Here is a 25,413-nt window from a genome sequence, read left to right on the forward strand (position 1 = left end):
AAAATTATAAAAATAAAAATTTACATTTCTGCGAAACTTTACACACTTCGACGACACTTATTTTACCGTTATTTTTTTCTTTCGCTTTGCTTGCCACACTTTTAACACTTACAGCTATATAGTTGTGTATGTATGTATATGAAATAATTTTGTCGAAACTTACCCTTGCATGCAGATGTGCATCCGCTTCGCCCGGCTGTTGTACGCCCGTGCGTATCTTCTTGTTTTGCGGTCCATCACTTATACCGCCACCACCTCCGCCGCCGCCACCACCACTGCCATTGCTGGCGCCGTTATATGGCATTGTGGTCGCCGTTGCGAAGTTGATGTCGGTGATGGTTTGTTGGTGAATTATTTTGGCGACGTTTATTGGACCGGGGGGTGAAATAAAGTATTCCAGCGCTACTGCTGAACGCGGTACAACGCGACCGAACAAAAGTTGGAGTTAAGTTGGCGTAGACGCTGCGCGGTGCGGCGCTTAGCAATGGGATTAATTGGCTTTAGCTTTAGCTTTAGCTCTGGCTGGCTGGCTGGCTGGCTGACGGCCTAAATGCTTGGCTGTCGAGCTTTAGCGCTTTGCTTCCGCTTTTTGTTGGCTTAAGACGCGACTTCTTTATCGCGTTTTTTCGGCTGGTTTTCTTGCGTAGCGTGCACTTATTTTGGCAGCGCTTGCTTTTCGATAATTTCAATAAATATTCCGCACTGAGAATTTTCCACTTTTCCTTTATTACACGTTATTTTCAACTACGTTTTGGTGCGTCTTCTTCGTTGTCTGCGTTTTTACATGCAATTTCAGCACTTGGCTCTTCTTGCTTGTGGCGAACTCTTTTGTCGTTGGTATAACAGGTCGGTTGGTATCTGGTATTGGTTCGCTGTTGGTGTTGCTAGTGCCACCTTTGTCTGCTTGCTTGTTTGCTTTTACGAATCAGCTGTTTTGCGCAAGTACGGCGATGCCAGCGAAGTGAGAGAGAGCGTAAAAGAGAGAAAAAAACGAAAAATATGTTTATTAGATTGCATTATGTCTTGCTGTTACCATATTATTTTCGTTCTTTGGAAATTAAATATAAGAATTAAGAAATAAAAATAGTAAAGAGTGAGTAAAAGTTCATATAGAAAAGCTAGAAATATGTAGAAGCCACATTAATTAAAAAATAATAATTTAAAATATATTCTAAAGAGCAAAAGAGTTAACCGTAGCTGTAATACCCTTCACCAGCGTATTTTTTATAGCATAAAAGGTGTAAAAAGATGTTTAACTTGATTTTGGTCGTTCAGTTTGTATGACAGCTATATGTTATAGCGGTCCGATCTGCACAATATGTTCGTAGAATGTAGTGTTGCCGTATACAGTAATATATGCCAAATTTCGTGAAGATATATTGTCAAATGAAAAAGCTTTCCATACAAGAACCTGATCTCAACCAGTCAGTTTGTATGGCAGCTATGTGCTATAGAGATCCGATCTGAACAATTTCTTGAGAGATTGCACTATTGTCTTAGAAAATAACCCCTGCCAGATTTCGTGAAGATATCTTGTCAAATAAAGAAGCTTTCCATACAGGGACTTAATTTGGATCGGTCAGTTTGTAGGACAGCTATATGCTATAGTGGTCCGATCTGAAAAATTTCTTCAGAGATTGCACTATTGTCTTAGAAAATAACCCGTGCCAAGTTTCGTGAAGATAGCTCGTCAAATAAAAAATTGATTCATACAAGAAAAAAAAATTTAGTCGAGACTCCAACCAATAACTCACACCGATGATTAGCCAGATCATCTACCTACTCGATAGATGGATAAAACTCGCAAAACAATCTTACAAATATATTAAGCTACAAAAGCATTTATGAATAGCTCTTATCAGAACTGCAAAAACCCCACAAATCTCAGTCTTGAACTATAAACTATTGTCCCTTACTAAAGACTCATCCGCGCCATCTGAGAGGAGAAACCCACATTTATAAGGCTAGACAGTATGTTTAATAAAAGTTTTGTCGAACTAAAACAATATTTTTCATGCAAATAAAGCCGTTGGTGGCTTCAGTGTACCAATGAGTACAGCATACAACGAGAAAGTGAAGTTCTCACTATTAAAGACTCATCCCAAAGTTAAGAAGAAAAGAAACCCACAGTTAAAACAGTTGGCGGCTTCAGCGAATCCTGGAGTACAGTATACCACGAGGAAGTGGAGTTCAGCAGCCATTCTAAAAGTTATTAGCTGCTAAAAAAAAGCTAGTTAGAGTTACTAAAACGAAGAATCCACACACTAGTCCACTGAGTCGACTACGCAACTGATTCTGCTCTTCTTAAGCACTCTGACACAGTGATTCTCTGTAGTGAAAGACCCACATCTAATGGTGCAAACTTGATTTTTTACTGAGCACTTCGATTTTATGCATTATTGTCTCCAGAAACTCCCCAGAAAAACTTCGAAAATTCCTTTCGAAGTTTTTTCAAACCAAAAGTCTGCGAAATTGTTAAGTACCGTTAAAATTTTCAATATTCCACTCACTTTTATGCACACAACAGTTTTTTTTTAATTTTCTGGAACAAATTTTGTAATTTTATAATTTTTTCAACACAAAATTTAGTTTTCAAAAAGAAATACTAAAATTTAAAGGAAAAAAATATTCACAATATTTCAAAATAATCATACTCACTTACGTTTTAGTTGTGGAATACTGCGGATTTGAAATTTTAATAGCTTTTTACGAAAGTGAATTTTGGTTATAGTTTTTCAAAATTAAAATTTTTTAGAAAAAACTAATTGCGTTTGAAGATGAGAACGCAGAGGTCTCAAAAAATGGTTACCGTTGTGATAACGAATCGAAAACAAATCTAGAAATGAGATTCTAGGATTCTAAAAATCAAAAAAAAAAAGCAAATAGATACCGTTGCTGAGAACACAGTCGTCTCAATAACACCTTTGCAACGCCGGATGGATCGAGGCTTCAGATAGCAGGATCGAAAATATCTTTAATTATGACTCATGCTTGACTCTCGAGATCATAGACGACTCCGAACCTCTAGTCTACCTCAAATAACAAGATCAAAAATACTAGTTGAGTTTGAAGACCTCAGAGAACAGATCAGAGGTAGAAAATGGATTTCATTCCCATTGTGATATCGGATCGTAAAAGATTCTAAAAATGAGTCAGTCTGCAATTTGCAAATCAAAACGAAATTAGAAAATGATTAGACCACAGGCGTTTCAAGAATTTTATACTCAGTCGCAACTAGACCATTTAAATTTGAGTGCTGCTTGACTCTCGAGATCACAGACGTCTCTGAAACTGTAGACTAACTAATAAGACAAACTCGTGAACTTATTTCGAACTTAAAAATTACCGAGTTTGGTTGAAAAATAACATGAAAATAAGATCAAAAAAGAACGTGTTTAGGCTATTAATATGTTGCTTGTGATCCAAACTCTATGTTAGAAGTATGTTCCTGAAGATCTTGCCTTCATATCTACAAATCTTAAATATAGATATTTTTATTGAATATTTTTAAGATGTAAACAGTAGCGATTCGAGGCTGCTTTCTTCTTTTAATTGGTAGTTCTTTTTACGTGGCGGGTCCGAGGCCCAGCGTACAACTCTGGCGAGGGGATGTTTCGCCTTCAAACGGATGTTTTTGACTACCCAAAGTATACTTGCTCTAAGACCGGAAGTCGTGAGCTGCTTAAGCCATATGCTGTTGTGTCCTTTTCAGCTATAACCACGTAAGCGGTGTCTACGCCAATAAAAAAGAAGAAACAGTACCGATTATGCCACGAAACAACCTCGAAGGCACTTCAAAAATCGTCTAAACATTGCTATACCGACAAGAACCTTCAGAGACAACGCTATTTAAGCCATGATTAACCGAACAACCAGTAGACTTCTGGGTATCTCTGACCATTTTCTCATACAGCACACAAGCTTGAATTTGTGGAACACAAAGTCTTCAAGCTTGTTGAAACACTCGTCAAACGAAAGTATGAAAACGAAACGATTGAAATTTCTAACGTTTTTGAACTTAAAACATTTGGTCATTCCAATCCTATTTTATTAAAACTTGTTTCAGCTTTCGAACATCCCCAAAACACTCAAATTTCGAATTAAATACCTTCAGGTCAAGCACTTCACCGGCACAACTCAAGGTAAAACATCATTGAAGGCACCACTTTAATTTCCTAACGAAAAACTATGCATTTTCCACACACAGCTACGACGCCGACGGAAAAGGCTAAAGGAAAAGCGCTACACAGCAAAATGAAATGCGCTTTGAAGCAGTCAGGCAACATTCAAGTGGTCGCACACAGCAAAGCAGACGATAATTACAAAATAAATGAAAGCAAAACATTGCCTAGACGACAAAGCAAAAGCGAAAAGCGCGATGAAAATGCACAAGAGGTAACCAACTAAACGAAGGAGGGCGGATGGTGCAAACAACAAACCGAAGCAGACGCAGAAACCACCCTTCAACGATGGCCGGAAGGTAGACAAGGCGCGGAGCTTACAGCACACAGGCGGGGGGATACCACCAAACGCACTGAAATAAACTAGTAAAAAGTAATCAGGGGTGTTGTGGAATCCAAGACAGAATTGCTTAGCTGTCAGAATTGCAAACCAATTCTGATTTTCAATGGTGTCACAGAATCTGATTGGATTTTGTCTTTTCGAACATACGCAAAACCAATATTCGAATCAGCTGTCTACTAATGTGACGAAACTAGCAAATGAATACATTTGGAAGCAATCATACTAAAGTTTGCATTGAGTTCTGAATTAAAGAAAGATTTTAAGAGATAACATTTGTGAAATGAATAAAAACGCATTTGGGTGTTAAATTACGTTTTGTAAATCTTATTTAAGGGGGAGCCTGCTTTAGAAGCAGATATGTGAGCGCAGGATAGACGTCGTATGGAATTGGGGCAAAGTTTATTATCTTAATAAAAAAAAATAAGAAAAGTTAAGTTTGAACCTATGTTTAAACAACATAATGTTAAATTTAGATGTTTAGAATTTTACACTTTTTTTTTGGAAATTTTCTTAGTTTAACTAGAACATAAGTTATTAACAAAAAGTAATCTTTTTGAATTTTTTTTCCAATAGAAATTGTGTTCTGCATCGTCCGACAAATGCCCCAAAAAATCGATTTCAAGCCTCTAATGCAGGCTCCCCACTTAAATATCTGCATTTTTTTTTCAAAAATTCAATAATTGAGACATTTTGTGTTTTATGCTTATGTTTTCCCCTATAGAAGTAAAGATAAATTAATTCCAAATAATAAAATAATTTGATTTCTTAACTTACATTTCAAATCTGTGTGCGACTATCTTCTTGATTTGTTTCTGACAGCAAAACCGATAAAATTGGTTTCCGTGACACCCAAAACCGATACAAATTCTGTTTCGAATATCAAACCAATAATATCTGAATTCATGACACCTACTGCTTTTTTTGATCGGTTTCAATTCTGATTCCGACAACTATCAGATTCCACAACACCCCTGAATAACTTCAGATAGGCGGAAAATGAGGGAAATGCTACAAAGCAAATAACGCAAAAGTGGAAAAAAGGGGAGAGCGAAAACAAGCACCGTTAACGGGTGGCTGAGGTGAGCGCAAACAGCTTTTCCATTTAAAGCAGGCAAAAGTGGGTGTAATTTGGAAAAGCGCTGCGTCGCATGAGCAGGTTTTGGCGGGGGTAGTAGTGAAAGCAGCGCGAATAGCGAGACAAACAAGCGGCAGAAAAGTGATTAGAAGCAAAGGAGAATGCGAATGCATAGATGGGATTGATGGATGATGGATAGTTGGTTTGCGAGTTCGGGCAAAGAACGGAGTGCAAAATGGGTTTTTGGTATTAACAGACACATATGGTACACACACATACATACATAACTGTAACAACTGATAGCAGGATGTGGTGGAGAGGAAAAGAAAAAGCTCGAAAACGTGTTAGGGGAAGACGGATAACAGTAATAGTTTGTTTGTATGTGTTTTTGGGTATGATTATAAGTTAATTCAACAACGTTGATGGCTGGAAGGTTTGAAAAAACTGAAGAAATGCATTGTTGTAACTAAAGCTTATATGAATGATGAATTGAGTGAAAGATTGTTTGAAAGAATGATTGTTTGATTGAATTATTGCTTGAAAGCATTCAGCGTTTCTAACAGGATTAACCGGATAGCGCATTATTCAAATAATAACATTCGGTTTGCAGTATCTGGATAGTCATAAATGGACGACTATTCGTTCTTTGTCGACTTTTCCAATAGCATTAATCGCTTGATATTCAGACGAACGGGTTCAAACTGAATATTGGAATAATTGGTTTTCAATTTATTCGAATAATTTTATAAAAGAATAATCAAAATACTTTTAATAATATCGATGGTTGCATATGGACAACGGCAAATTGGATTTCATATGAAATAAAACGGTGTGTTTCAACATTGCAGGTAATTTTTTTAAATGAAATGTATATCAAATGATTTTTTTCTCAAAAATTTTAAAAATATTATTAAATATTATTGCCTGTGAAGTATCTTTACCGAATTTCTTGAAGATATCTTGTCTAATAAAGAAGTTTTCCAAACAAAAACATGCTTTTGAAGGGTCAATTTGTACGACAGCTATATGTTATAGTGTTCATATCTGGACCATTTTTTTTTAGATTATACTTTTAACCTAGAGATTAGTCCTTGTCAAATTTCGTGCAAATATCTTATCAAATAAAAAAGTTTTTCATACAAGAACTTGCTTTTGAAGAGTCAATTTGTACGACAGCTATATGTTTTAGTGATCCGATTTGAACAAATTCTTTGGATATTATAGCATCTCTTTGGAAAATAATCTATATCAAATTTTGTCGCGATATCTAAACAAACAAAAAAGTTTTCCATACAAGAACTTGATTTTGATCGGTTAGTTTGTATGGCAGCTATATGTTATAGTGGTCGGATCTGAACAATTTTTTCGAAGGTTGCACATTTGGCTTTGAGAGTAGTCTATGCCAAAATTCGTATAGATATCTTGTCGAATAAAAAAGTTTTCCACATAAGAATTTGATATACAGTGGTCCAATGGCACAGTTTCATGGGAAAATTGTGTATAATAAATTTATTAAGTTTCCAAAAAAAAGAAAATATTAATACTTTTAAAGCACGCTAACAAATATTAAAAAAGATTAGATATGTACATAGTATCTAGTGTAATAAAATTCATTAATAAAAAAATTTTTCTTTATGTTATTTCGAATTTTTTTTCTTTAAATATTTATTATATTTTATTTTTACATATATAGTACATATGTTTTCTTAATTAATTTATATATATTTTTTCCTAATTAATTTATATATTTTTTTTTAATTATGTATTATTTGTTTATTAATAAAATTTATTTTTTTGACCAAAAATAATTTTTTTGGGTGATTTCGCGTTTTTGTAGGACATTTTTATTTTAATATATTATCTATTATTTCTTTATTAAATTTATTATTATTTATATTTATTATTTTTATATTTTTATTATTTATGTATTATTCATTTTCTATTATTTATTTTTATTTATTTTGTTTATCTTGCCGATCGAATTTTTTATTTTCATTTTTTCCAAATAGGCTATGGTCTGATTGTATTAAAAAATATTAATAAAAAAATAAAATAAATAATTAGTATCCATTACTTAAATTTATTTAATTAGAAATTTATTTTTTATTTATTTGTGTACTTTTTAATATATTTTTTATTTATAAATTAATATTTTTTATTACTTTTAATATTTTTCTCATAATTTTTTTATATTTAAAAATAGTAAAATTAACGTATAGTTAAAAACAAAAACAAAATTAATTAGTTAAGATATTATTTTGACATTTTTTCAACATTTTTTCTTTCAAATATTTTGTTTTTTATTTATTTATTCGAATTATTTTGATAAATATTTATTTTTAGATTTTTTATTTTTTTTAATATTTTTTAATATTTTATTAGTTCATTCTTTAGCATGTATTTTGCTTATTTTATTAATTTAATTATTTTATTAACAAAATTTATATTATTTTATTAACAAAAAATATATTTAAAATTTATAAAAAAAAATTAAAAAAAAAATAAATTCATTAATTTATATTATTTTTACTTTTATTTTTATTTTTTTTTTTATTTATATTATTTTTACTATTTTTTTGTTTTACTTATTTCTTTATGATTTTTTCACCAACTAGCAAAATTGTTTATTTGGCTGTATTAAAAAATAATTAAAAATAATAATATTAATCAAAAAATTATAATAAAACAAGAAATACTAGAAAAAAGAAATATTCATTAAAAAAATATATTTAAAACTACTTAATAAAAATAATAATAATAATAATAAAATATTATTAATAATAATAATAATAAAAAAAAAATAAAAATAATAAAAAAAAATAAAAATAATAAAAAAAGAATAATAATAAAAATATTAATAATAATAATAAAAAGAATATTTATAATGAAATTAAAAATAAATTCATAACTTTATATTTTTTTTACTATTTTGCCGTCCAAAATTTTTGTTTATTCTATTTATTTCTTTATGATTTTTCGCTAATTTTCCAATTTTCTTATTTTGCGGCATTAAAATTAAAAAAAAAATATATATATATATAAAAATAATCATAAAATAAGCATAAATCTTCATTAATTTATGTTTATTGTCATATTTTCCGTCTACAATTTTTAATTTTATTTCTATTTATTTGTTTATGACTTTTTCGCCAATTGGCAACGTTTCTAATTTGACATTTTCGGCATTTTTCGCCATTTTTCTGCAAACGCGAACTTCTGTCTGCACTTTGGGCTGCCACTACAAGAATTTAAGTCAGTTTATTTGCCACAGTTAACAGTTATCATATTACAGTTATTATTTATGCACTGTTTAAAGTATTTTATTGAAAATAAGCAATTTATTTGCACTTTTTAATTTTCCACGCTACACCGACCCTACGCTCCGCTGCTCAGACGCTCTTCCAACAATTTGTCCGCCTTTGCGAAGAAAGAAGGCAGCACAAACACACACATGCGAGCATAGAAAAATCACAAAAATGTTCCTGCATCTCTGCCGACTTTTATTACTTCCATTGCAATCAACCACTTTTTCCGCCTGCCACACTTTGCCAGGCATGCCACACAGACGCTTTGCGGCCGCAATTAACACAAAAAGTAAATTTAAGAAAATTTTCCTGCATTTTTTGTCAATTTGTTTGGCCGATGCTACACACAAAAACGCTAAATACTCACTTTTGGTTTAAAGCGAAAATTTTTGTTTTGGCGAATTCACGTTGACGTTCGCTTTGGCTTTTGTGCGAAAACTGAACTTTTTCGACTAAAAAGACGGAAAACTGCAGTGCTGAAGCGTACAATATATTTTTTTGGTATTATTTTGCTGTAATTCAAATTGAATTGAATTTCAGTTTTAGACAGCGACGCAACTTTCAAGGCCTGCTGAGTTGACGTTCAGATATGTTTTTTGTTTTTTTTTTTTGGAATTTTTGAAATTAATTTTGTTTAATTTTTGGCTCAAATTGCAAACTTTCCGCTTGGTAATGCTTATTTGCACACGTTTGATGATTTCTTTTTTGGTTTTTGGGTATTATTTTTTTGACAAAAAGCTACTTGACCACGCACGCTTTGTTACCAGCTCACGTATGCTTTTTTACGGTATTCTTTTCGCTTATTACTTTTTGCACTGCTTCCGGAATTGCGTTGCGCTCTAATGTGTTTAGAAAGAACTCTTTTTTTTAGTTGGCTGTTGATGAATTTTGGCGTGAACGAAATTTGCTGCTCGACAATTACGTCTGCTTGACGGCGTTGCTGACACTTTTCTGGACGGTGGTCTCCACTTTTCCGAAATGCACAGCCTGCCGACAAGCGAAAAGGGCAAACAGTCGACGGCGCTGCCAGCGCAGCGTCAACGAACATCGTAAGCATACCAACTGTGCTGTGCTTGTTGTTATTGTGCAGGTGAAGCATGCGCAGTAAAAGTGCACAGTAACAACAACAGGCATTGCGGCAGTAGAGCAAGCGAAGTTAGCTGAAGCGAACAGCCGAACAACCCTCAAATGGAGCTGTGTGTGTGTGCGGCAAGTGTAGGTTGGTGGTGTGCAGGAGAGCGCGCCAGCGAGCGGAGTGTAAGCAGTTGTGGGAGTTGTCAGCGCGCGCGTGTGTGTGTGCGTGCGTGCGCTTGACTTTTAAGGAAGTTGCAATGAGAGCGCGCGCTGTGCGCACAGCAGTGCTAGCGTTATCACTGCCGTTGTGCCACAAGACACGAAGCAGATAGTGAGCATTGCGTGGGAGCGGAGAGCTTTTCCCATGTTGTTACTGACAAGCACAAAGCATTACTTTTTAGGGTTGCACTGAGCAATGTTGTTGTTAGGAAAATTGTCAACAAGCCGACTGCAAGAGGGTGGCTTTTGGGTTGTTTGGGCAATCATATATGCACGCGCTGTCAATTTAACGCCACGCAACTCAAACTGCCGAAGCGCGCTGTGCCGATAAGCGCTGCATGCACTGCTTGGTGAGTAGCGCGCATTCACACACATACACACACGGACACGCAAGCGCTTCGCTCGCCGCTTGGAAACGTATTCCTCTTTCACCTTTTTGCCGATAAGCGAACGTAGTTTTGCATACTTCCTACAAATCGTCATTTTCCGCTTCCACCTGCGTCGCTTCTTTTCGCTTCCTTTCCTGTCGTGTGCTTTCTTTCTGCGCTAGCTGCCCCTGCGTTGCGTACCCCTGCCGCTGCACGTTGGTAACAGCACTGCTTGCTGTTGCTCGTGTAGCTTCGTTTGCAGCGCTAAGGGAGCGCTCAGTGCGTAAGCGCGAGAGCGCAGACTTTGCTAAGAGCACTCAAGAGCAACTTTTGTGAAATTTTGGGTTTCTTGTTGGTTTTTTGTTATGAATTCTTTTGCAAACGCGTTTATCAAACTGCCGCCTGTGGTATGCCGTTGGCGTTGGCGTTACTGATTATGCGAGGGTTAATTAATTTACACGACGTAGCTATGATTTTACAAAAGTGGTGAAATGCTGCGAAGGTAAATAATTCGTTTCTTTTTGCTGCTTCTTCTTTCAGTGCATGGCATGAATTTAACCCTTATATTTTTGATCTTATTGTAGCTAATGAAATTAGTATTATCACATTTTCTAACCTAACTTTTAGCAAAGGAACATAATAATAGAGAGGGGTATTTAATTTTGATTATAAATTATAGAATGAGTACTTGAACCTGTCTAGCAAGATATGGACGTACATTTAGTACTCATGTTATATGCATAATCCCGTTATATACGAAGTGAGTTTCGCTTACATATTACGAAAGCATTTTTTATCAGGAGCCTCAAAGACGGACTTGACATGGCCTGTCGAAGAAAAAATATTCGTTCTACCTTTTGTTATTAGAAGTTTTTCAATAGGAAAAACCGACGGATTTGTTTTAACCTTGAGCCAATTGGGCTATGGATGAAAGTAGCAAAGTCAATTAGCTCAGGGATTTCCACTGATTCAACGTGAATGTTTTTCGGATTGCCAAAGTTATTTCATCGATCTTCGTATCACCTATCTCAAAAGTATGTACGAAAACCACACTCGTCAGATCGGATTTCAGATTTATCAAGATAAAGGCAACGATCTCTGAAACTTGTCCTGAAAGGCTATGAGTGATTTGGAGTAGTCTAGAAAGAAGCCATTCTAGGCAATATCGATCTTCTTACACTGGAGCTTGTCTTGAATGGCTTTGAGTGATTTGCAGTAGTCGAAAGAAGAAGAAGAGGCTAAATATTTCCTTGTGGAGAATGCCTTGTTATTTAAAGGAACTACTCGAAGACTATAAAAATAAATAGGTTTTTCTCGAAAGCAAGCATCTAACATATCTTCCTCATTCAATAAATGAAACTCCATTACTATGAAATGAGCTTTAAGAAAAATCTTAAGCGTTAATAGTGTATTTTGATTAGGAACTCCACATTTGACTAACTCATCCCATCACGAATCATAAAACTTACATACGTTTTAAACTAGTTGTATTCAATACATAACCGATATCCTGTCTCTGAAGAAAGAACTTTAGATAGATAGATAGAAAATTGAAACTTTGCACTGCGGCCTATGGTCTATTGTCCTATATCACATATGGTCACAAAGATTCAGCACTCTGAGCAACTCGAGGAGCTTGCTGGGCGCGACTGAGGTGCTGTGATCGCTGTCCACGTAAATGGAAACTAGGGATCGGAACTATAAGATACAAAACCATTACAGCAATTACTGAATCTTTATAAAGTCTTTTTTTTGGCATAGCAGCCATAATGAAGGTAATAGTGACTACAACTCAAGACTCGGCAAGGTCGTCTATTTGCTTTACTTTTACCCAATGCGTTCGACAGAAACAGAAAATCTCTCCTAGGCAGATATAGAAATAACTAAGATTGCTTAATGGTGAGGGCCACGATGCTGAAGCGCTGGCGAACTCAAACGAAATGCTGTCGAACTCAAACAAAAATAATTGGATATGATGATGACATGTTCGACGTTTGAAATAAGGAAAGTTTGACAGTTCGGTTCATTTCTGACGTCTATCGTTCTTATATAGCAATATATGAGACGTTCTGACCAAGGTTCGCCGAGTTTACAATAGTTTGCCAAGTTTACCAATTATAGCTAGGTCCTTCTCAACCGACTCCTTCTAACGGAGAAGAGGTCTTCCTCTTCCTCTGCTTTCCCCGACTGTTTCGCGTCGAATACTCTCAGAGCCGTAGGGTTTTCATCCATCCATTCGGACCGCATGACCTAGCCAGAAATGATAAAAAAAAACAGCCTCGGATGAGAAAACCCCCTTTTGATGACGACCACTGCAAACGTGTTACCAAGTTTTTACTCCAGCAAAATTTGAAACCAACTGAGGCATTGCGAGTCATGTATTCTCTTGGAGAAATTAACAAAATGTCCAAGACACACTACAATCTCTCGTTCAACATAGAACTACATGTGAGGTAACGACCGTACTGAGAGCCGAGATTGCTAGCGCCAACTTTTAATACTTTTCTAATCACATAAGCCAACCGAAAACCTCACTGCTGTATCCGTAGCAACCTTGGTTGAAAAGGTCTGAAATCTGTCGCACTGAGACTATAAGCAAGTTTCTCTAGCAGTCAATATTTCAATGCTTTTTTTGTATTCTTAACCTAACTTTTGACTTCAACCCTTGAAACTTTTTAAAAAAAGCATATGAGAGCACTATTACAGTTATAATACTTATCTGGAAAAAAATTTTTTCTTGTCTCTAAACATTTTTCGAAACTAAAATCAAGTTCAGTCTACTAAAAAACCTATTCACGTGCTTCTTTTAACGACCAGAAGCGAATAAAACTGCAATAAAATTGCAAACTTTATTTTCCTGCCTTCAGACAGACAACAATACGCTTTTTATAGACCACTGTATATATGTATGTACATATGTACAAGACTAAAAGTATGTAAATATGCACTTAGATGAGACATTTGGTCATTACACCGTGCGCCGACGGCAAGAAGACTGGTTCGACAACAATTATTCGCGACTGTAAATAATAGAAAAACTAGTTTTTCCAAGCTAGCGCAGCTGGTGGGACGAGTGGAGAGTTTTTTGCGAAGCTTTACTGAAGTGTATTTTCTAGATTTATAGTACATACTCAGTAAACAATGTATGTAAGTGATGCTCAATTCTGTACAGAACGCAGGCAGTACAAAGGTAGCAGCTTAGAACAGGGTGAAAATGGGATTAGAGGTTAAATTTGCCTTAAAATAAACGGAGTAGAGGGTTGTGGTGAAAAAGTTGGTAAGAAATTATTTGAAGTGAATTACTTCCATTAGCATTGTAGATTTTGAAAATAGAATGTTTTTTTGAGAAACTGAAATGTGCAGGAAATTTAGATACATTTTATGTAAAGATATAATTGCTAAGAAACGGCTAGACCTTTAATTTTTACTAACTTGTGTTCGACAGAAAAATATATTTTATATACAAATACTAACCAATTGCTAAGAAGTGGTCAGACTATTATTTTTTATAACTTTTTCTTCCACAAAAAATATTTTTTCTAATAAAATTAGAGAAATTGTTTATATAAAGACTCTCAAATATTAGTTATCCCGCTTTCTCCTCAACACAAGCAATTATATGCGTCGTCTAACTTGTAAAATTTAAATCTTTAACAAAAATAACTTATTTACAAAGCTATTTATGCATGTATATACTTTTGTAAGAACATTAAAGCTTGTCAGTAAACATTTTATTTAACCTTCGTCCTCTAACAATCAATGACAGCAGCAAAAAAGTGATTTAGAAAGTCTGTGAGCTTGCGTTGCAGCACAGCAGGGATGCTTTTGTCTATTATATGAATAAATACATACATACATTTATGTAGTAAATACAGCAGTAGTATAAAGAAATTGTATTGTACTTGAGAGGGTTGTAAAATAAATTGTTTTTCTTCTAGAAGTGGGTGGTGCGTAACAGTTAAAGTCAGTATGGTGGAAAAATATTTCAAACGCAATGAGGAACTTTTTTGGAAGAAAGGAGCTTACAGTGAAATGTCGCACTACGAACAGTCCTCATAGCCGAACATCTGCCATAACCAGACAAATTTTGTGAACACAACTTGAAGTTCCACATTGCGGATAGTCCTCATAACCAAAAACAATTCCTATAACCGCACATGAATACGTTCCAATGACCGCACACGAAGACTATTTTGGTAAAATTTGTTTAAATTATCGCTGATAAACGAACAAGATTTGATATAATTAAAATATCAAGAAAATTGTAAACACTTGATTTATCATCGCTCCGTACTTCTTTCGAAAAGAGGCTGGTGACACCGCTACTATCAACCGAGAGCGGTATAGATCGTTGATAACCAACTTTTTATGACCGCAATTGGAAGTAGTTGATCTTGAGCACAACTGGTTCCAACAAGGCGAGGCTGCGTGCCACACAGCACGTGCAACAACTGAATTTTTGCGAGAAAAGTTGGGAGATTTGTTTATTTCCAGAAATTGTTGCATTGAAAGGCATCGAAAAAGTTCTGATTTAACACCATTAGATTACTTCTTGTGTGGTTATTTGCAGTCATTGGTATCACGCTTTAGAAGTCAGTATATGCTATTCATGACTTTCTACGACTTGATTTAGTGAAAAAAGTACTCGAAAATTGTGTTCAACGAATTTGTTCTTGCAAAATAAGTCGTGGAGGCCACTTGAGTGAGATTATATTCAGAGCTTAATTGTATGGATTGCACTTAACGTAAAATAAAAAAACAGTAGAATTTTCATAACAAGTGTGCGCGTGTGTGTGTGTTTTTTTTTTAAGAAATCATATCACTCTTATTGGAAAACACTGTAGTGGCCATTCAAACTAATCGATTAAAATCAAGATAAAGATATCGCTTTATGATATTAAAGGCGCGCCTGTGAACTGTATTAAACCTTGCAGCAGAAGTTTATGTTTTTTCTTTTTTTATTATTATTTTTATCATTTATTTTATTATTATTATTTATTTTTTTGTGCTCATTATTGTTATTTATTACTATTATTATTATTTTTGTTTTGATAATTTATTTTTTATCGTTTTTGTTTTCAATTTTGTCTTGTAGCACGATCACAAGCATTTATTTCAACATTTAATTTATAATAATAATTTTAAATAAAACATGTTTAATCCACAATTCACTTATTGTTGCACTTTCACATAATATTATATTTTCAAATTATTTTTAATATAGTTTATTGTATTTAAATTTTTTTATTTTTATTTTTTATTTTTCTTCATTTGCAGTAAATCCTCCTTTACTATTTTAATTGTTATTATATATTAATTCTAGGTTAATAAATTATTACTTTTATTTAATACTCTTTAGGTATTTTTTTATTTATTAAAATTGTTTCTATCTAAATTACTATTATGTAGCTATTTTATTATTTTTTCACTTGTTGTTCCAGTTTTTTTTTTATTTTCTTCATATTATTTTTATAAAGTATTTATATTGTATTCATTTTTCTATTTTTAGGCGCGTTAATTTTCTTCATATATATTAATTTTAGGCAATTAAATTATTACTATTTTTATTAATTTTTTTGCATTGGTTGCATTGCTTCATATTTATTTTTACTATCTTAATATTTTTTTAGCTTCATAAACTAATATTATTTTTCGATAATATTTTTAATTTTGCTATTTTTATATTATATTGTATAAAAAAATAGTTATATTTTAATAATTTACTTAAATTATTAATCATAACTATTTACTTAGATGTTAGAAAAATAATTATTTTTTATTTATTTTTATATATTCTATTTTATTCGTATTATTTATTTTCATTTAATAGTATATTAACTATAGATTATTAAAAACTATTTTTATTTTTTTTTGTTAACTTTAGTTGTATTGCTTCATATTTTATTTTTTCTCTTTTATTTTTTTTTAACTTCATAAATTAATATTATTTTTTCATAAAATTTTTTATATTTTTATTTTTATTATTATAATATACTAGTTTAAGATAAATTATAATTATATTTTTATTTATTATTACATGTTATACTTTGAAATTTAATTTGTGTTTATTTTTTAAATTAATATTATTTTTCCATAAAATTTGTTGTATTGTTATTTTTAGTATTATAATATACTACAATAGTTTTAGATTAATTAAATTATATTTTTATTCCTTATTGATTATTATATTTTGAAATTTAATTTCTGTTTATTTTGTATATTATTTTTTCTTTCTTAATTTATTTTTAATATTTAAATATAATTAAAATTTTATATTTTTTTTTATTTGTTTTACAAAAACTGCATTTTTTATAATTTTTACTATTAACTTTAATAAATATAATTTTTGTTGTAAATACCGCGCAATTTTAATTTTAAAATTTTTTTATATCCAATATTTCAATTTTTAATACATATTTCGCATATTTGAATAGTTATATAGGTTCCTTTTTATTATTTACAATTAGATATTATTATTTTTATTAAAATTATTTTATATTTTATTAATTTTTTTTGCCATTATTTTTTATGTTTTATATATTTTTATACTTATGTACATACATACATATATACAAATATGTATATTTTTTATTTCGTATATTTAAAAAATTTTATTTAAAAAGTTTGTATCATTTATTGCATTTTCCACTTTTTATTTTTATTTAAATTTTCTTTATTTGCTTAGCGCCGTGAAATAACAACCCGAGCACATACAGATGTATGGATGCATTTCATACATACACATCAGTACATAAATATTTATGTTTCTACTTAGTTGCAAGTGAAGTTGTTAAAGTGTTATAATTCAATTACCGTTCAAAGCACGTCTTCCTCGACTGTCGCCGCTGCTGCGCTTGGCTCCTAGTTGCTGGCTATTGGCTGGCTGCTGCTGTACCTTTACGTTCTTGCACTTTCACTTTGCCGACGGAAGGGCGTCAGTTTTTAATTTATCTGTATATTTGCTTTGCACACCGACTTCTTAGCTGATTGATTAGCGTGTTTAGCGTAAATACACCAAAACACAGGTAACAACAACTACACGTACGCGCTTAGGCTTTGAGCTCAACCGAAAACGCAACTTCAAGTTTGCAGGCTTCAACGATGACTGCAAGTTGTGCTGCAGTTTTTCATGCAATTTTCCAATCCTTATTTTTTTTTTGTTTTTTTTCGAACAACAGTTTTCGCTTTCTGCGCTACAAACACAAACGCGTTTATTTGCAAACTTCGGCTTACACACACACACGTATGCACGAAGTAAGCGCGCTAACACACATATACACACACACCGACGTTTAAATTGTTACGAGGAGGCTGAGGAGGCGGAAATTTAATTTCAATTTTTTTGTTGTTGCAGTTGATGCTGCTGCTGGAGCGGCGATTTTACTTTCTTCTTTGCTTTTTTGATAAGAATTATGAGCTTCAATGCATACAACAACACACTTTACGCAAGAAAAACTTTGATTTTTGTATAATTTTCACTTTGATTTGGCGAATTTGAAAAACGATTTGCGATTTTGACTTTGTATTCACACAAATTTTCGACTTTTGCACAATTTTGCACAGAATTTGTAGATTTTCTGCTTTCGTACTGCACTTTTGGCGTGTCTGTGTGTGTTTTTGTTGTTGTTTTTCAGCTAGTTTTTCTGGGTTTGCTTTTTACAAATGTTTTGTGTTTGTATGTACATATGCAAGTGTATGGCTGTGTGTGTTTTATTATATATTTAAATTTCTTTAAAGTTTTAAAGTTTTTGTTAGTCGCTTTTGTATATAATACATATGTCTTTGTATGTGTGTGTGTATAACTATGTGTATCTACTTAAGTTTATATAGTTAAGTATGTGTCTCTACACTGTTGCTAGTTGTTGTTGTTATTATTGTTATTTGTTGTAATTGTTTCTTACTGCTGTTAGTGGTGGTTCAAGTGTTTGGTGGTGTTTTTTTAATGCTTCCTTGCAGCTTTTTTCCAGCTTGCAGCTCTTTACTGCGAAATTTGTTGTAATTTTATTTTACTTTTTTTATATTTTTTACTTTGGAATTTGCTGCTTCTACTCAAATGCCTTTGCTGCACTTGTTGTTGCACTTGCTTTTTTAGCTTGCTAGCTGCCTTCGCTGGCTGACTGCTGCAACAATCGTCGCCACTTTTGCCACACTGCAAATTTCTTTACTTTTTTTAATCGCACAAATTTAATTGCTTGCCGCTCTTCGTATTGATTTTCAATGCTTTTTGCAATTACAATTTCACAATTTTACAACTTTACAGCACACAAAAATTTGGTGAATTTTTTTTTCGGTTGATCGGTATGTAGTTGGTTTTGGTAGTTTAGACCCGCTCAGCACCTCCGATTCGCTTCAAAGTACAATTCGTACTAAAAAATTGGCCCCAAATGTGAAAAAGAGAAAATTCATTTCGCCAACACGAAGTAGGCGCAGCGCAGTCCGTACGTTGTACACCAAAAAGGCGCACAGCGGCAGCAACCAGTAGCAGGCAGCGATGACGGTGTTGGGGCTGCGCACAGTGGGTTTGAGGGGCACAATAGTAGTTTAAAAATATTTTTCACAGTATTGTTTGATGAAATTTTAATGAAATAGTGGTAATTTTATTATAATTTTATTATTATGTAAATATATGCATAATAATGGGTTTTTACGCTACTATAAAAAATTTATTTATTTTTTTAAAAGGCAAGTATATTATTTTCGGTATACAAACCTACACAATATATACCGTGAAAGTTAATTTAACTTATTAATTATTTCCTTAGAAACTAATACACGTAATATATTTACATCATAAAATTAAAAAAATCGTAGGAAATTATGGTTAATATTGAGAAAATTAACAAAATAAAGCAGCATGTAAAGAATTAGTTATTTATTTTTATTTTCATTTTTTTTTTTTTTATTTTATTTTTTTTTTTTTTATTTTTATTTTTTTTTATTTTTTATTTTTATTTTTTTATTTTTTTTTTTATATAATTTTTTTTTTCAAACAGGAAGTTTACTTGTCTTACCGTTTTGAACTAGCACTCTCATAGCGTCATTCTATTAATACACTAGAGCAGTGGTCTTTCGGTTCTAACTTGCTTAAATGATTATTTTTTTCAATTTTTTATTTTGAATTTGGGATTAAAAATTTAATTTTCACTTTGTTCCAAAATTGTAATTAAAAACATAAAAAATAATCTCGGAACCTCGTTTTTGCATGCGTACGTATGTATGTATAGATTGATTTTTTTTTCACAAGCCATGACATAGACCTATTTTTTGTTTCAGAGTAGCAATAATTCTAATAGTTCATGATTTTAGCCTGTTGAAAGTAACGAATTACAACTTCAAGAACGTTTTCGAATGAAAAATTTCCACTTTTTGAGAAAACGTCATATTAGAAAGTTATGGAAAATGTTAAAGTCAGTAAAAACAGAATTATTCCCTCATTTCCAACTTGAAAGAAGTGTTCAACGGCAACACAGAGATTCTTGAGGCACTCTTGAAGAACTTTTGAGTGTAGTATTTGGAGTTTATGTACATAATGTCTTACTTAGAAGTAGTGACATTTGCAAAAAAAAATTGCTAGGATTGAATTTCTTACTTATCTTTTGCTTTGATAAAATCCTTCAAGGCACCTCTCAGTTTCCGCTTGGAAAATTTAAGGAAAATGTTAACGAAATTAAATTTTTTTTTATGTAATACAAATTTATTATTTAAAAATATTTCCTGGAGTGTAATAGATGGCTTAGTTATTGTTGACAATGTGACGTGTAGGTTTCTAGTTTCTAATTGGTCTAATTTATATTGAAGACATCAATCAACATATGTTCACAGAATCTTATTAGACTCTTAAAGATTGGTTATGCTTACATTTTGAGAAAAATATAGTTCGTAATTTGAAAATGGTTTATCAGAAATTGAGGAATATATTATAAGTTTTTATATTTTTCTTAAAACCGTGTAAATATTTATAAAAATTCTAAGTGTAGTGAAAAAAGTTTTTTTCAAGCTGCTGACGGCTTCAAAAAATTGATTTTTAATGGCTTATCATCTAAAACATTTCTAGAAAATTGTCCTAAATACTCAAGTTGATCCAAGTAATAGTTTGGGGAAACAGCCTTGTAAAGTTGCGAGCTCGTGGTCAGATGGATAGGTTAGGTTAGATGGATCGATCGAAAAGGATATGTCGTCCTTTGTGAACCCATAGAAACAAAGAAGGCCTGTGTTCGAACTTAAAAATTAGCAAAATGCTTAGTAGCCAATACAAAATCGAACAGGCGTTTAATTTCCATTATCTTCAGTTCCTTAGGATGTCTGAAGCTATGCGCTCCCCGAGTGTTTAAGGCTTGATCTCCCAAACGCCGAACAGTCAAGAAAGAAGTGTTAAAATGTTACCAACTCATCTTCTTCCATACAGCTTCTACAAATGGCGTCTGGTAAAATTCCTAGCCTTATGAACGTCAAAAGGGCAATGGCCTGTTAAAAGTTCAAGGCTAGTATGGGCACCTGCTATCTAAGTGAATGGTCACTTTTCTGAATCAGTAAATCTACTATCAGTAAATCTACTGCTACCTTTCTATTTCTGGCGAACAACTCAACCGATCTTAATGAAATTTTACACAAGTCTTCGAGCTAAAAAGGGGAAGAACAAGAGATTTTTCCAATTACAACTATTAAATAAAGAAAAACATCGAGAAATTTTCAGCAGAATTTAAAATTTTCACTTTTTTGCCTTCTTCCACTAGTCTACACGCATTTTTTCTTTTTCCTTTGTAAGATTCAGTAAGAAGTCCTATCGTCAACGAGGAGGGCACCTTTTTTTAGACGATCTGCTGTCGTTAAAGGCGAGTTTTGAATATTTACCTTTGGAAACGCCGCAAAATCTTCGTAAGATATGCATTTTTTAAACTACTATAAAAAATTTTAATAAAAATTTCATTTTTTATAAGAAAAAAATCGATATTAATTAAATTATTTTACTTGAGAAAACCATGTTACAGCCTTCTAAAGTGTAGCCACTCAGTTCAATCAGCATCATCCCTTAAACTTGAATTTTAATTCTATTTAATTTTTCATTTTATTTTATCTTAATATTTTTCCCACTTTTTATCTAAACTAGCGCCACAGTACAAGGTCTACAGCCGGGCTGGGGGAGGCACATACACTTTACGCTTACGTTGCGAGTACAACACAGCCATTGCCGATTGTAATTGTTTTTGCTTTGCCAGCAATTGAAAATTGTATCCATAGCGGCCGAACGGTGAGCGCGTTGTTGCCGCAGCAACTCGTCTGCTCACGCCGAGCCAACACAAACATGCATACAAACATACATATACAGCGTGCGATGTTTAAGCAAGCAACACTAACAAGAATGATAACAACAAAAGCAACAGTGAAACGCGACAGCAATAACGCAATTCGTGTAAGTACACGAGCAATTGCAGACGTCGTACCTTAGCTGTATGTAATACGCTTGGAGCGCACTGCCGGATGGGAGTGCAAGCAGACAACTTACCAGCATATACCTACATTAAAACATATGTATGCATATATACAATATATGGAGATAATATGAGCATGTAACTGCTGAGCGGAGAGGCCGCTGCTGAGATGAATTCGCCGCGCGCATGAAAAGCCAAAAAGAGCGACGAAAACGCGCAGCTGAGCGGGGAAGCGCTGTGAATTAAGGTAAACGTGAGTGTGTTAGCGTCGTCGCTCAAGGGGTAGAGAGCGCCGCTGAAAGACGGCAGTGACAGCGACAGCGACAGATATGTAGCAAAAACACAAACAACAAACGAGTGTGTGCCGAACAACAAACAAACGAATAACAATTTTCAAGCGTTGCAAAAATGAAAAACTCACAAAATACAATAGCAACAACAAATATTGCAACATTTCGTTGCTTCCAAAACTATTGTTGTTGTAATAAATGCAACAAAAATGGTATCCATGCACCATAAATATATTTACAATGGCACTTGTATCGAGTAATAAAGATATTTCACTAAGAAAACGCTCATACCTCAATGAAACGCCCGTCCAGATGCCGGCCTACAAGTGTTTTTTGTTTTTGTTTTTGCTTTTATTATTATTCACCGACTATATTCTCCGCCTACGAGACAATTTGTATGCGCCGCAAAATACACAAGTATTATTTACGATTTTCTTTTATTGCTTTTGCTGTTTATCGAATGCACAAAGCTAAACTACTCGCAATGGGAAACGACGAAACGCGGCGCTGCAGGTTGATTTCACGAAAAATAATTACAATGTACACTGTCCAATTGTGACTGACTTCCGAGTCGCTTGTACGCGAGTGTTTTGGCTAGCGTTTGCTTGATTTTGGCTTTTTTTCTTAGCACTCTGCGGCGAATATATCTGCACATAGGTGTGTATGCGTGTGTGTGCTCCTATGTTTGTACAACAACTACATGCGTACGTTTGTATTATGTGGCGGAGCAAGCGTGGCCGATTGAACGGTAAATTCATGACGTTTCATAAACCACAAGGCAGCACACGCTCAGCCAGGGCGCCGGTAAGACAGAGCGAAGCGGCAAGTCTGAAAGCGCGAGAGTGAGAGAAGCTGCGCGTCTGAGTTGAATTTGCGGCAAGCGAACAAGTGTACGTGATGGTGTGTAGTGGCGAGCGCGCCCACAACAGTAAGGCTAGTAGTGAATCCAGGGGTGTATTTAAAGTATGAAAGAGCCGAGGGCGCCAAATGGCGTTGCAAATAGACGAGTGAGTAAAATTATTGGTGGTATAGCAGGAGTTTATGATTTTTATTTTATTTTCTCGAGAGCTACATATTTTTTTGTATAGTATAAAATTTTTCAGAGAACAAAAAAATACAGTTATTATATCTTACATCAAAAATAATATATATTTTAAAAGAATCAATAAACTGTTAGTACTTTATAGTGTACCCTTTATTGTCTAATACAGCTGCACATCATTTAGGCATAGCCTGAATTAAAGTACGACAAGTTCTTGGTGGAATAGAGTGCCAGAGCTCTTGAACCTTCTCCCAGAGTTCCGCCTTCTTTTTTGGTTTAATAGGTCCTATCTTCTTCTTAACTATTTTCCATAAGTTTTCGATTGGATTCAGATCTGGGGATTATGATGGCCAAGCCATAACATCAACACTATGAACTGGCACCTTTCAGGACAATTGGACAAAGAGATTTTTCTCCACAAGCCGACCTAATACTTGATGAATAGCTACAGCGGATTTAAACGGATCGCGCGTCGATGATCTTGCAGTATATTAATCGACTTTTGTCGTCATTTTTCGTGGTCGGCCACCTTTTTAACATATTTTTGGAGATTTTAAGGCGGTAAACAGAATTGTTTGCGACCTATTTTATTGTCCGTAACTGTACATAAATATATTTCTAATTATTGTGTTCAAAAAAATGTATTGTGACTGATTAGGTGCATTTTCAGTAAATCTTCTGGTGCAAAAAATTTATAGAACGAATTCTGTCTTCTCACTTTCTCTCAAACTTTGATTCTTGATCTTGTCTGTATAATTATTGCACTACTGTAAATTTTTAGTGAATAATGAAATATAATATTTGTTGCAAAATTTTACTGAAACTCATTCACTGCTTTAACCACTGTAACTCTGTTTACTTTTCTCTCTCTCTCTCTCTTTGGTTTTTACCACGCACCGCTTAACAAACACATGCGCCGATGTACTCATTCTCAGCCACTACTTCATCTATGCAATTTTAACAGATTCAAAGTGGATTTTATACGAATGTTTATAGGTGCAAATAACAGCTTGAGTGAACCTTACACTGCCTTTGTGCGCTCTCGTAGTGAGAAAAGGCAGTTGGTATGCGAGCGTACAGCCCTACCACTACCTGTGGCATATTTACAGTTATTCCGCATGTGGATATCAACTATTTGCATATATATGAGTTGAGTTTATGTTTGAGGGGTAAACAACCCGCTGATTGGAATTTAATGGTGTTCGGGTTTATATAAGAGAGGCGACATTAATGCCTGTTGGACTGATTCCTGCGAAGTCGTTAGATGATTACGAAAGGTAGAAATATTTTATGAGTTTATGTTTAAAAATTATATATGTATGTACATATATGATGTACCATACGTATATGTACATATATGTATATTTAATTGAAGCTATGTTTTCATAACAGTAAGTCAGGTTCTTTGTCGAATATAGTAGAACGAAGCATACTCGAGGATTGGAATTTAAGTGTGCTCTGCCCAATTCGCAAAAAGCGAGACAATCTGCTCCAACTACCGTGGGATAAGTCTCCTCAACATCGCATATAAGGTTCCATTGATCGTACGGTGTGAAAGATTGAAGGTGAGCGTCAACAAACTGATTGGACCTTATCAGTGTGGCTTTAGGCCTGGAAAATCAACAACTGATCAAATATTCACCATGCGCGAAATCTTGCAAAATACCCGTAAAAAGAGGATCGACACACACCACCTCTTCGTCGATATTAAAGCTGTTTTTGATAAAACGAAAAGGAGCTGCCTCTGTGCCGCTATGTCTGAATTTGGTATTCCCGCAAAAGTAATACGGCTGTGTAAACGTCGAGTATTACCGAAAGCTCCGTCAGGATCGGGAAAGAATTCCCCGAGCCGTTCGATACCAAACGAGATTTCAAACAAGGCGACTCCCTATCGTGTGACTTCTTCAATCTAATACTGGAGAAAATAATACGAGCTGCAGAGATAAACAGAGAAGGTACAATCTTCTGCGTACAGCTGCTAGCGTACGCCAATGATATTAATATCAATGGCCTCAACAACCGCGCCGTTAGTTCTGCTTTCAGACTGGATAAGAAAGCGAAGCGTATGAGTCTGCCCGTGAAATAGG

The 25,413-nt window shown here is 33.7% G+C and overlaps 1 protein-coding gene across 4 annotated transcripts in view; it reads right to left on the reverse strand.

Annotated features, from left to right (window-relative positions):
• The window catches only part of LOC105233822 (heterogeneous nuclear ribonucleoprotein L), a 289,357-nt gene extending 266,520 nt beyond the window's left edge, over window positions 1-22,837 (reverse strand). Inside the window, exons 1-2 of one of the 4 annotated variants that reach the window (XM_049453016.1) lie at window positions 22,576-22,837; window positions 164-929 (exon numbers count right to left, since the gene is read on the reverse strand). In XM_049453016.1, coding sequence (XP_049308973.1) covers window positions 164-304 — 141 coding nt within the window. In that variant the 5' untranslated portion in view covers window positions 305-929; window positions 22,576-22,837. Of the gene's footprint in view, window positions 1-163; window positions 930-2,483; window positions 2,615-9,271; window positions 10,079-17,378; window positions 18,940-22,575 lie in introns of those variants that run through there. The other 3 variants (XM_049453012.1, XM_049453014.1, XM_049453013.1) reach the window with 3 other exon arrangements.
• Window positions 22,838-25,413: the final 2,576 nt, after the last annotated feature.

Source organism: Bactrocera dorsalis, chromosome 3 (assembly GCF_023373825.1).
Source record: "Bactrocera dorsalis isolate Fly_Bdor chromosome 3, ASM2337382v1, whole genome shotgun sequence".
Lineage (NCBI taxonomy): Eukaryota > Metazoa > Arthropoda > Insecta > Diptera > Tephritidae > Bactrocera > Bactrocera dorsalis.